We start from the raw sequence: 12,861 nt of genomic DNA, 5'->3' as shown, positions 1-12,861 counted from the left end.
TAACTGGTTACAGTGATGGTGGAGGTTCTCATCAGCTGGGATTCATTCCTGCCCTCCTCCTCCTCCTCCCATCATCATCATTATTTATTAAAGTGAGCTAAAAACCAACTGCCCACCTCTCCTGCCACTTTCTGTGCATTCAATTGTTTGTTTTGTTTGTATTAGTTTTTTTTTCTAATCCCAGAATACAACCTGACTGACTCTAGGTTTGTTGTTCGGTAAGTCTGCAGGGCATCACTTGATCTTGAGACAAGGTCTCAAGAACATGTAATTAAGCAGGGCCCACCTTTAGGTGTCAGGCAATGCTTTCAAGGGCAACAAACCTTCAAAAAACAGTCACACAAGACACAACAAGCTGGGAGCTTTCATGGGGGTCCTGAGGCAGTCGCTGCTTGGTAATCCAGCCTTGCACAGGACAATTCGATTCAGTGGTGTAGCAGGGGGAAAAGTGGGATGCTAAATGTCTTAAGTGTCTGATGCAGTCACCCAGACCTATTAGTGCAGTGGTTGTGGAATTCCAGGGGTCCATGAGTGGTTTCCAGGAGGTCCCCAGCAAACCATTTTTCAATATAACTCCTGAATAACACAATAACAGAATGTGACTATTTTATTAATTTTTTATTTAAAGATTTTTTTTCCAGCATAGACACCTTTATTAAGCAGTAGACAGACAGGAGTGTAAGTATGAGAGATGTTCAAGCTGATACCTTTTCAGTACTACTGCCTTTGTAGAGAATATACCAAACCGCGTACTGGGAAGGATCATAAAATGTTGTTGAAAGGTCCAAAGAAGCTGATACATAATTGAGCTTTCAGTTAAATATTTTTATTCCCAAAGGTCAAAGATGAACTTGTTTCCTTTGTTGTTGGTTAAGCCTCTGGCGAGCCACAGCCTTTGGCTATCGTTTGAAAAGTTAACACGATTGGTAGTCATCATTATAATCAGCCAGGATTGGCCTGAGGTCATGCTCTCACAGAGTTTTCAATGAAAGCTCTTGAAGGTTAAATCATATCAGCGCTCTGTGTTAGCTAAATATTGATGAGAGGGGTGGTCGCTCTCTGTGACCCATTTTACCGTAGGTTTTGACTCATTGTAAAGAAAAAAAAAGAGCACATTCAGAATGATCCAACGATACAAAGTGTTTAATTCTATACAAACAATCACAGGTGTGGAGTAAAAGGTGAACTTGAACCCTTCGGACAACTGTGTTAATGTAGAGTTCAGTCAGCTGTCTGTATGGGAATGATGAGACACTATGTGCTTTGCTCAAAATTAAATTACAGAGGGTGACGGGAATGTAAAGCACTATGTTCCTTCAGTATTCAAGACAGCTACTGACAGGATACTGTTTTGTATTTGTTTTGCTTTTTTTGGGCCAACAGGAGAAACATGTCTCCCTTGTCATTTGCCATCATGTCACTGTCTGCCCATAGGCAAGTGGACCCCCCCTACTGACATTCAGATAAAACTACTGTATTAAAGACAGCAACTTTAAGACTGAAAGAATACTAAACTACTGTGGGACGTCCAGACTGACTACATCACGGATCATGTGGTGGCAAAGAGTGTGAGCAGTCCTTTCACAAATGACACAATCTCGTTCCCTCCCAGTTTGGACTCTCCGTATACACGATCCACAAAGGAAATGGGTACCTGTTGTTTGGAGGAAGAGAGAATTGTTTTTTTAGTTCATGGATGCAGGCTCACAGCACTGAAGAATCCAATTCAGAGGTTACAGACCCTTTCGCTTTTTTGCAGCACTTGAGCTAGAATTTGTCTAATCTTTTTCTTGGTGCAAAACAGACTAGATATGACCCGTTTTGTGTAGAAAAAACAAGGAACTCTAAAGTCGACAGAATTGTAGTTTTCACAAATTAAAATGTTCTTGTTAATCTTGTCCATATTTGAAATGTATGTCCAGGTTTTTTTTTAACTAGTCCTAGAATAATATGGTTTAAATGTCCACAAATAGAATTAAGGTTTTATAAATGTGCAAGTCTATCTGATTTCACCATGTTGGTGCTGTTCCTAGGCCATCATTGCAACATATGAGAAAGCAACAAAAGTCTATTATTCGAGCAAGCCGTACAGGCTTCATGGGCTCGATTAGGATTCTCACCTAGGAGACCTGATTTCATATCCCAATTTGCACATTTTGTCAAACTATTTTTACACTTAGTTGACTTATTTTCTGTTTTTCTTCAGTTTTCTGTCTCAGTTGTGTTGGGTTTAGGCAAGGGTAGTTTTGGTTAAAAAAGACATTTTTCCAACATTAATTATGTGGTTTCAAAGGAATCCATGTGCACATTTTTCCAGCCTTTTATATATATTACATATATATACTGGTTTATAGCTATAGTATGAATATTTTTATTCTAGAAGGAGCAACTGTAATGTACACAAGTTTCTGATTCTGACTGATCTAGACTCTAGATCAATCAGAATCACAAACAACTTAAGTGATGATGTTTCTCTAGAATCTAGAGAAACATCATTCTTCCAATCTGGTGAACAACTCCAGTGTCACTGTGTGGTCCACACAAGGAAATAAGGATTTATCTGAAACTATATGCTCGGTAAATAATATTTTCAAATAAACCCTCATAAATACATGACCAAACTAATTTAGGCCTTACTTCTCCAACTGTGTAGTTGAGCTGTCTGGCACGGACGATCATTTCCATCTGAAAGACGTACCCTTTGGACACGCACTGCTCAACCAGACTCTCTAACACCTTCTTCTTGTACAGCCTGACATCAGCCAGAAAAAAACAGCGGGACTGTGAGAAAACACAGCATGCATGCACAATTCAAAGGTCAGTGGCGCTTCTTTCACGAGCACTCACAGCACTTACCTGAAGCTGCCAGTGAGGTCTGAAGCACCGGGTCTCAGTAACACTTGAGTCAAAAAGTTGGCCCCCCGACTGTGAATGAGACAAGGAGAGAGAAGGAAGCAGATCAAATCAAACATCTGCTTCTTGCCAGCTGAAATCAGGGTAACTGCAAGACAGGTGAGTGGATATTGAAGACAGTGCTGATGTTGACCTGATGAGTTTCCTGCGCAGATCCCAGCCGTATACACCTCCGTTTCCTTGGTATCGAGTACCAGACACCAGGTCGTAATCACCCTCCTTCTGTTTTCTAACAAATAAAATAATATCAATTAAAAAATATGTGCTCAAGTTTTCTTCCAACTGTCATTTGTGGCACAGCAACTTTACATTAATTTGGTGAAAACTATTTGAAATACAGTAAAAAGATAGGGATGCATGATATGGATTTGTTTTTCACCTGATACCAATAACAGAAAATGACCTGCTACTCAATTGGCCTGCTATGGCCAATACCAACAATTAAGTCGTTATTTTAATTTAAAAAAAGGTCCTCACCTGTACATTTTGCAGACCTGAGGGATAAAAAAGGCTAAGACCTAGTGAGCAAAGATGGTGGATTTATGATATTCCATATTCTTCCCCTTTCCGTCTTCTTCTCTGTGTTTATTGGTAGATCAAAAAACAACTTTGAAGATGCAATCAGCCACCTACTTAACTGTACTTGCTGTAAACGGTGTGCATCCTTAGTCAATGGAAGTAGGTTGACTTTGTATTATTGGCTCCATTGATATGCTACAATTTCACAGATTGTGATAAATACTCAGTAATATAATTCTCCAATATCACGAGAATAATTTAGTGGTTGGATAGATATCGTGCATCCCTACAAAAACAAAAACAAACAAAACAACAACAAAAAACAAAATCATTTGATCAGAAAGAAAAGAAAAATAAAAACACTTACTCAATGAATTCCGGGATAAATTTGGGCTAAAATAAAAAAAAATGACAAAGAGTGATGAAACATGCTGTGTAAAATGGAATACTGTGCACAGAGACTGCATTATTTCACATAATATTGCAATTGCATGGGAGTCTAATTAGAAAAACAAGCACTTTGAAAGTGGGGCTTGAATGATACTCTGTGGGAAATTGGAGATTGTTCCTTATTTTCATTTAATTAATAATAATTAATTAATAAAAAATAAAAAAAATATTAATAAAAATAAATAATAGGTAAAGGCAGACTAATCAATAACAAATATAACTGTTAGATACAGACTAAGAACAATTTATTCATGTAGACCAACCTACTATGTTACATAAAAATACACGGGCTCCACTCACATGGTGGGAAAGATCTGCATCCATTATGAAGATGAAGTTCCCGGTAGCATGCTTCATGCCGTGGATGTAGGCAGTGCCTTAGAGAGGAAACCAGAGCTCATCAGTGGAAAGAAAGTTTGCCGATATGAATACAGCAATGTTCTTTTCACTTTTTTTCCCACACAAAGTTTTGAACGTACCTAGGCCTAATTTTTTCGCTCTTGGTCGCAGAAGCTGAACAACAGAAGCAAAAACAGATTAGACGTCTGCATAAAGATCCTATAAATCATCCATTAAGTAGAGCCAGCTGTTACACGCCATGGTAGAAAAATAAACATTGTAAAACACACCTTAACAATCTATGAAGACACTGCATGTGATTGACTTACTATTTTATCCTCGCCATAAATCTTCTGCAACTGCTCTGCCACATCCAATGTCCCATCTGGGCTTCCGTCGTCAATGACAATTATCTCGTAGTTAAATCCACTGTAAACATAACATTCAACAAGAGCTTATTTTGTTCCTTCAATTTGTATCTCTGACACACACACACACACACACTCACATACGCACATACGCACATACACACAAGTTGACACTTCATTTAGCTACATTAACCAGCTAGAGCTAGCTACTTAAATATTATAACCCGTTTAAACTGTAGCTTTGGCAAAATAAACCTTGAAAGCCAACGTAATAGCACTGAGTCGAGCTGTCACTTTCTCATTGGTTTAGTGACAGCTCATCACTGGCCAGCATTACTAAAGCAGTAACGTTAACTAGCATTAGCCGAGCAGCTTTACTGTCTCCCCGGAACTCACCTCTCACCGAAATATTTCACCAAAAGCCACACTATTAAAGGTAGGTTTTCCCTTTCGTTGTAGGTAGGTAACAGTACTGAGTATTTGTCCCCATTGACGCGGTTTTGGTGCGAAGTCTTGCGGCTTGCCATGGCGACGTGAATCTCCTGTAATCACACTGCGTAGAGCCGACCATCGTGCCGCACATTATCCTGTTCATTTTTTTCAAAATAAGAGAAGTAATTGAGTATTTGTATTGACAGTCACTTCTTCCATTTTTAGATGGCCATATTTTTGAACATCACAGAAAGGCTTTGAATCATAAATCATTTATTGTAGTTTATTGCTTATTTTCAATGTATTTATTAAAGGCATATTTTAACACTGTATCTTTACTTTGACCCAAGTATAACTTGGGTACTTTTTTCTAAAACGGATTAGCATTAGTCGCAGTTAAATGCTAATACATACATTTGTACAATAAATAGTCTAGTCTAACATTATAACCCTGATGTGATTGATAATTACAATTTGGTAATTTGTTTTTAAATTGTGTCAGTTACTCTGCTCTACTGATTTTGTCATAATGCCGAAGGACAGTAACGAAATATGGCTCCGCTTTATATTGAAAAGTAAATGAACATTTCTGACAAGAACGGAAGCGGGGGTACCACTGAGGCCACTTTACTAAGCCGCTAGCTTACAGGTTGGAACTTCCACTGTGCTCTTCAAAATAGAGACCATTGGAAACAATCCCCTCTTCACCACCGTTCCGAGTCGAAAAAGGACTTCTGTTATTATCATGTTGATTCCCGCGAGACAATTTATTTTTCACTTGATGCAGGAAGTCTGAAGTCAGAACGGCAGCCCCGAAGCTCGCAGGCAACCAGTGCATTGCGAGGTTTTTTGGAAAAGAGAAAAAAGAGCATCACACTTGATATGATACATATTAATGGAAATTTATTAACAAGATACAAAACATACATACGAACGAAAACAAAAAAAGCCTCTCTGACACTGATCCCCCCCCCCCCCCCCCCCACACACACATTTATCACCCAAACCCATAAAATCATAAAATGTAAACCTTAATTTTCAATACAAATTGGGTACAGAATAAAATCATACAAGAATAACTGAATTCAGCAAATATAATAAACAATATACAAATGATCATACACATGACATGAAATTCTCACAGTATCACGTATACCATGGAACAAAAAGAAGCTTTTACACCATGGATTATCCATTTTCATTATCCTTGAGGCAGTTCAGGTTAAAATGACAAGTGAAATAAGTAGAAATGTACCACAGATGGCTAAACTACTTAGCATTGATACAGTGCATGAATACATAAACAAAGAAAAACAAAAGGTTTCAGTGCGAATATGGTGTACACTACATGAGAGGAAACAAGACTGATCCCAATGGAACCAATTTTCCTTTATGACGCTATCTGTCCATTGTAACACTATTCTATATTAGAAAGCTTCAGACTTATTCTTAGTATATTTCTCTCTGTTATTTAGTGATGAAAAACACTGCAAGAAGAAGACAGACAGAACCTTCCTCTATTGTTTCCTTTTCTCACATACTGTAGAGCTTCAGATCAGTCAGTGGCAAGTTCAACACACAAAACCTCCTCAGTGGTGCTTTTTTATTTCCATTCAGAGTCTGTTATTCAACTCCAAAGGAACCATAGTCTTCTCAAACAGACGTCACTCAGTGTCCTCCTTGTTAATATCCAATCAAGGCTGGTAACCATAATAAGGGTCTTCTGGGTGAAGAGAGCACACACAAAAAGTGTCAACACATAATATCACTGTAATTGCTAAGGTTGGAAAAATGTTGTGAATAAATCCATGATACAAAGTAAACCATGGAACTGTGTACTTTTTGAGGAGTAATTCAGAATTTTAATATTTACAATATTAATAAGGTAATAATACAAACTCTGGAATATTTATTTTTTCCACAATTGAATAAACAAACTGTTCTCAGAGGAAATAAGGTCCCAGATCATAGTTTGAAATTAGAAAAGTGGCAGGGTCCGCCAAATATAAACAAAGTAAAACAGTATAAATTTTGTTTTCCTTTAAGGTCAGTTGTTTATTCAGTTAATCCAGTCATGACAAGAAAGAGGGTTTGTTTACTTAAAAAAAGATCAAGTCAATGAAGATCTTTCGCTTATGATTAAAATTTCTCCCCCAGAACTACATAATTCACCTTTAAATAAAAAAAGAAAGTGGTTGCTCTGCAAAGGTAAGCGAAAAAAAAAATAAAGTGGTCACTTGAAGTTAAGAACACATAATTATCACCTGAGTTTACAGTTCATCTCATATTGTGGGTCACTGTTTTGATGTAATGGCCTCCAACTTTTGATGCATATTCACAATCACACTATTTTTAGGCTATTATAAGTCTTATAAATCTTGATATTTTGAGATCTCCTTAAAAAAGAGCTGGGCAAAATCAAACATCGCCATATTTTTGACCGAATACCTCAATATCGATATTGAGACAACATTGCTAGGATAAATACTGGTGCTTTTACAAAATATTAACAAAATCAGATTTATGGTAAATAATCAGTAATTTGTAAATCATGACTAAGTTGGTAAACACAAGTACAAGTCTGGTAAGAAAACATTTTTTTGTTGTGAAAGCCTTAATAGTGCTGTAACACTGAAGAATCTCACAAGCCTTCTCATGACATTATGATAATAGTTCCATCTTAGAAAACACATCTTTTCATTATTTTTCCGACCAACTGCTGACATCTTCCACACTGTTAACAGCAGTGCCAGCTCAAGTGATATACTTTCATCAACATATATTCATATGCCTGGTCTATGTGTCATTTGAGTTGCTGGACCTTTCCTAGTAGCTAACCTGTTTGCTGGGGAGCTCTGTGGCAGCCTCCACTGCTGTCGCACACACCCGGGGGTCCAACCTCGCCCGGCTGTCCAGGAGGTCCAGGGATCCCTTCAGGTCCTGACTTACCGTCATCTCCTTTAGAGCCTGGGGTCCCCAGCTTTGACTCACCTGAAGGACCTGCAGACACACATAGTAGATGACACACATACATTAAATTATCACAACCACACATCAGAATGACACAATTGACTCGTAAACCAGCAAATAAAAATCTTATAAAGGATATGTGTCTAATATCTGGTATAATATCTCATTAAACTTCATATAAAACACATCATCTCAAAAGTAACATTTCAGAAAGATTAGTTTTCTGAAAAGATTAGACTTTAGAAAGATTAGACTTTTCTTAGTTTTAGGTATTTTCACTTTTTAAAAAATTTTAAAACTTGCATTTATTGTTTTGTTTATTTTTGTATTTTTTTACGGTGGAGGTACCTGCAAATCCTTTGACCCCTGCAGGCCCCTGGACATTGGTCCCTGCAGCACCTTTCTCCCCTGGCATGCCTCTCCTTCCTATGGAAAAGGAAGAGACAAATCATAAAAAGGTGAAATTCATCATTCATCAGACTTGTGTGCAACAGTCTTGACAAACATAAACATTTGATTGTATTCATTTCAACGAACCCAGATAGAGTCTCACCTTGTTCTCCTGGATATCCCGGCCTGCCAGGTTCCCCCGCCCGGCCTCGACGCCCTTCGGTGCCCCTGGTGCCTGGAGGGCCCCTCTGCCCTGGTATACCAGGTTCCCCAGGGGGCCCCACCGGCTCCTCAATAGGAGCTGGTTTACGACTTACCTCATTAATGAACATGTCGAGCTTCAACACCTCCTCTGAAAATCACACACAACTCTGGGTAAAGTATGCCTAAGAGCATGTTTTTGTATCTGGAGCTTTTTAAAGTTACAATGAGTGTGTTGAGTATGCAGATATCATTGTGATGGTATCTGAGTGCTTACTATGGACTAGTTGCTCACAGGCCTGTGTGACCAGCTGGTAGATCATGGCCATTGACTGAGGCTCCCCCTGTAAACATCAGCAGATTCACCAACCAAAGTTTTGAAATGGCACATCAAGTAAAAAGCAGTGACATAATGTAATGAGAAGACGTATTTTAAAGTGATGACGATATTAAAGTAAGAAGATTTGTAGAAGAAGTATAACCCACCTTCTCTCCTCGTTCCCCTTTATTTCCTGGCAGACCCTGTAAAGAAAAGGATACATGAGCATAAGTATAAATAAGCAGTATTACTGTCTATTCACATCTCTAACCTCTTCACCTTTCCACTCTCCTCATACATTGAGAGTAATGAAGGGATGTTGGTGTGTGTGAAAGCAAAGGATAATGTCACACAAATGTCTTTTTAGATCATCTCTTTTCCATTTAAGGAAAAATTCACTCCAAAATGCCAAATATTTTTAAATTTTATTCCCCAGCTACTTCAGTTTTAAGGAGAATGCTACCATGCTGTTTTTTTGTCCCCAGAAATGATCTGTGGACTAATAAACTTCATCCAACTTCCTATCAACATGGGAGTGAGTAGATAATAACAGAATTTTCTTTTTTGGATGAACTTGATGGGTCATGCTTCAAAAGCACTACTTGGTTCCAGGCCTTTGCCATCAAACCACAAAACAGAGGCTCCAGTGGGTCTATTGTGGTGTTGTCATATGTAGGTCAAATGTGGGGGTCAAGGTGAAATCTGAACAGATTTTTGAGTCTTGAGTCTTTTGCAGAAAATGGAGAGTGATTGCGCTGTCCTGACATTGGTCGAGAGTTTGTTCCACCGGTGAGGTGCAAAAACAGAGAAGAGTCGCAACTTTGCTGAGCAGGCTTTGTTTGCTCTCAGTGATGGGGGTACCAGCTGACCAGCTGATGTAGTAGAGCAAAGTGCTCTCGCTGGGGCATGTGGTCTGACCAGTGTTTGGAGGTAGACAGGTACAGTTCCGTTGACTGCCTCGGAAGGCTGCAGCGTAGTCGCAGAGGCTGGGAGTCCAGCCAAGAGGGAGTTACAGTTAGTCCAGGCGGGTGATGACCAGTGCTTGGAACAGGAGCTGTGTCACGTCTTTTGTGAGTAAAGACCCGGATCCTACAGATGTTGTAGAAGGCAAATATGCAGGATTGGGCCACAGCAGGGATGTTGGGGGTGCAGGACAGTCTGTCGTCGAGGGTTATGCTGGTTCGCAGGTTCCTCGCTGTCGACATAGGCGATAATGTGACATCCATGCCAGGGCAGTCTTTCCCCCAGATGAAGAGGAGTTCAGTTTTACTAAGGTTGAGCTTGAGGTGATGCGCAGCTGTCCAAGCGGAGATGTCTGCCAAACATTCCGAGATGCACATCGCAACGTGGTTGTTGTAGGAGGATGGGGAAAAAGAGAGGAACAGCTGGGTGTAATCTGCAACAGTGGTAAGAGAATCCATGTAATGTGATTGCAGTGTATAGTGAAAACAGAAGCGGTCGTAATACTGAGCCTTGAGGGACACCAATTTCCAGAAAGCAGGGTTTGAACAAGGAGCGGTTCCATGTGACCTGAAAGGTGTGATTTGTCAGGTATTATGTGAACCAGGTTAAAGCAGAGTCAGCAATGCAAAGTTAAGCCAGAGTGGAGAGGAGGATTTGGTGGTTGACTGTGTCAAACGCAGAGGATAAGTCGAGGAGAATGAAGACTGACGAGTGGGATAAGGTTCTAGCGGCACCGAGTGACTCAGTCACCGTGAGGAGGGCCGTCTCAGTGGAGTGAGCAGTCCTGAAGCCTGAGTGATTAGGGTCAAGGAGGTCAATTTCTAAAAGATAGGATGACAGTAGGATGTAGACTACATGTTCCAGGGTTTTAGAGAGGAATGAAAGAAGAGATACATGTCTGTAGTTTCGGATGTCAGCTGAGTCTAGGGTAGGTTTCTTTAGGAGTGGCTTTACTGTGGCTGTCTTGAAAGGAGCTGGAATACGGCCTGAAGTGATGGAGGAGTTGATCAGGGTGGTGAGGAATGGCAGGATGTTGTGAGAGATGTTTTGGACAAGGGGGGAGGGAATCGGGTCCAGGGAACAGGTGGTGGCACAGTCAGACATCACTAATGTGAGAACATCTTCAGAGGAGAGAGGGCTGAAGCAGGTAAGGCCATCAGAGGAGAGGGTTGGCTGAGGTGCTTGATGGACAGGAGTGAATGAGGAGCTGATGTCTTTTACTTTCTAGGTAAAGTAAATTGCAAAGTCATCAGCGGTGAGGGAGGAAGGAGGAGGAGGGGTAGGAGGGGTGAGGAGAGAAGAGAATAAACAGAATAGTTTCCTGGGGTTGGAGGCAAAGGAGTCCATCTTTGACAGGTAGAAGGCAGATTTGGCTGCTGATACCGTTGAGGTGAAGTCAGAGAGGAGGTGGTGGTAGTGAGAAAGGTCATCAGGATGACGTGATTTTTTACATTTTCACTCTGCTGCTCGTAGCACTGATAATAGCAAGGGTTTCATTAATGAACTGCTGTTTTCCTGAAGCACACTGAGGTAATTTCCGTGCCGGTTTGGTTTTAAGGCGACTTGCTATGCACCCCAAATACACAGAGGTGAGATAGAGGTTGTAGTAATGCCCTTCCATTATGCTGTAATGCTGTTCCATTCCACCTTCGTCTTGGTGCTAAGAGTAAGTGATTGTCCTGCCTGCTCAGAGCTGGTTGACGGCTCAGTTCACTTTTCTTCTAGAATATTTTGCTCTCACAAACTGTCAACGAGTCATGATGGCGAGAGCTCTAAGTTAAAAGGTGTGAAAGTAGTGAATGTTACTGGACATAGTTGTCACAGACACTAACACGCCCACCTATAATATTGTACTGTGTTTGATAAAGTTTTTAATCTAATCCCATCCCGTATCCAAGTGCACCAGAAAAATAAATACATTCAATCAGTATTTGGCATTCTGTGCAGGATGCACTTTACTGCAGTGTGCAGGGCATATTGATTTTTTTCCTACAAAATCTGCAGAGAATTTCCTGAATTCTAAGAAAACATGTCTGAATAAAATAGCATAACATCATGTCTCAGGAAGTTTTGTGTCCAGTTTTGAGCTTGGGAACATCTGTTAATACAGGTGTAAAATCTGACCCAGCCAGTGCTTCCTCAACATCATGCAGTGTTTCCAATATATTGCATGTTCTAACTTTGTAGTATCTCTCTTTTGTTTGAATTTCACCATTATCTTCATTCTGGTCAATATGGTCATACCTCTTATTATCCCACATTTAACTGTCCATCACATTTTATTTTCTTCAGAAATGCTTGTGTTACAGCTGCTCCTATTCAAATACAAAAGAGTCAAAACAATATATTAAATAAGAAGCTGAGTGGCAGGATTTGTCCCTCTGGTCTTACCGTAGGTCCCACAGGTCCTGAGGGGCCCCTTTCCCCCAAAGGCCCTGGATGTCCTGGCATTCCTTGGAAACCCTGTAAAAAACAAACAGATACATTTTACATTTTTTGTACAAACAGTACATTTCATGACTTTCAGGCTATGTATACGGAACAGGTACATTGAAACACTGCAGTTCAGACCAGGGGATCTTTAACAAGGCGCATAATATTTTGCGAAAAACACTTCTTATTTTCTATAACTGCGTTACATCAGATGTACTACATAAATTAGAGTTACTACATCAAAGTTCTATGCCTTTGTGAACTTGTAACGTTTGAGCTACATCCATGTCTGTCCACACTCACGATGTATGTAGAGACGACTAACATTTAAAATACAGGTATTAAACTGGCAATAGGCAACTTTTTAGCTTAAACTTATTCTGAAGCAGGAACTGACTGCACATTGTAATAGCTGTAGAAAATGACACCATGCTTAAGGATTGGTTTCCTATAAATCTTGCTTTCACTCTGCTACTTGGCCTGCCAGCGGGCTAAATCTTCTCTCGAAAACATGGAAGTCGAATTACAGCTCTGAGGAAGAGGCTCTGCCATTGCACAACCAAA

The 12,861-nt window shown here is 39.9% G+C and overlaps 2 protein-coding genes across 4 annotated transcripts in view; both read right to left on the bottom strand.

Annotated features, from left to right (window-relative positions):
- Positions 1-1,115: 1,115 nt before the first annotated feature.
- dpm1 (dolichyl-phosphate mannosyltransferase subunit 1, catalytic) lies at positions 1,116-5,172 on the bottom strand. The gene is made up of 9 exons (XM_030424418.1): positions 4,986-5,172; positions 4,551-4,650; positions 4,362-4,395; positions 4,183-4,259; positions 3,800-3,825; positions 3,047-3,142; positions 2,857-2,925; positions 2,638-2,752; positions 1,116-1,654 (listed from the first exon to the last, which is right to left on the bottom strand). The coding sequence occupies exons 1-9, from the start codon at positions 5,114-5,116 to the stop codon at positions 1,550-1,552; spliced, it is 753 nt and encodes a 250-aa protein (XP_030280278.1). The 5' UTR covers positions 5,117-5,172; the 3' UTR covers positions 1,116-1,549.
- Positions 5,173-6,000: 828 nt separating this feature from the next.
- Positions 6,001-12,861, bottom strand: part of LOC115584580 (collagen alpha-1(XX) chain-like) — a 43,099-nt gene continuing 36,238 nt past the window's right edge. For 2 of the 3 annotated variants that reach the window (XM_030422107.1, XM_030422109.1), the window contains exons 36-42: positions 12,256-12,327; positions 9,069-9,104; positions 8,860-8,926; positions 8,545-8,733; positions 8,340-8,417; positions 7,860-8,021; positions 6,001-6,744 (exon numbers count right to left, since the gene is read on the bottom strand). In XM_030422107.1, the coding sequence (XP_030277967.1) occupies positions 6,716-6,744; positions 7,860-8,021; positions 8,340-8,417; positions 8,545-8,733; positions 8,860-8,926; positions 9,069-9,104; positions 12,256-12,327 (633 nt within the window). In that variant the 3' untranslated portion in view covers positions 6,001-6,715. The remainder of the gene's footprint in view (positions 6,745-7,859; positions 8,022-8,339; positions 8,418-8,544; positions 8,734-8,859; positions 8,927-9,068; positions 9,105-12,255; positions 12,328-12,861) is intronic. The other variant, XM_030422108.1, reaches the window with a different exon arrangement.

The sequence above is a fragment of the Sparus aurata genome, chromosome 7, assembly GCF_900880675.1.
Source record: "Sparus aurata chromosome 7, fSpaAur1.1, whole genome shotgun sequence".
Taxonomy (NCBI): Eukaryota; Metazoa; Chordata; class Actinopteri; order Spariformes; family Sparidae; genus Sparus; species Sparus aurata.
Note: the sequence above shows the minus strand (reverse complement) of the source record. Positions and strands in the feature narration are given on the sequence as shown.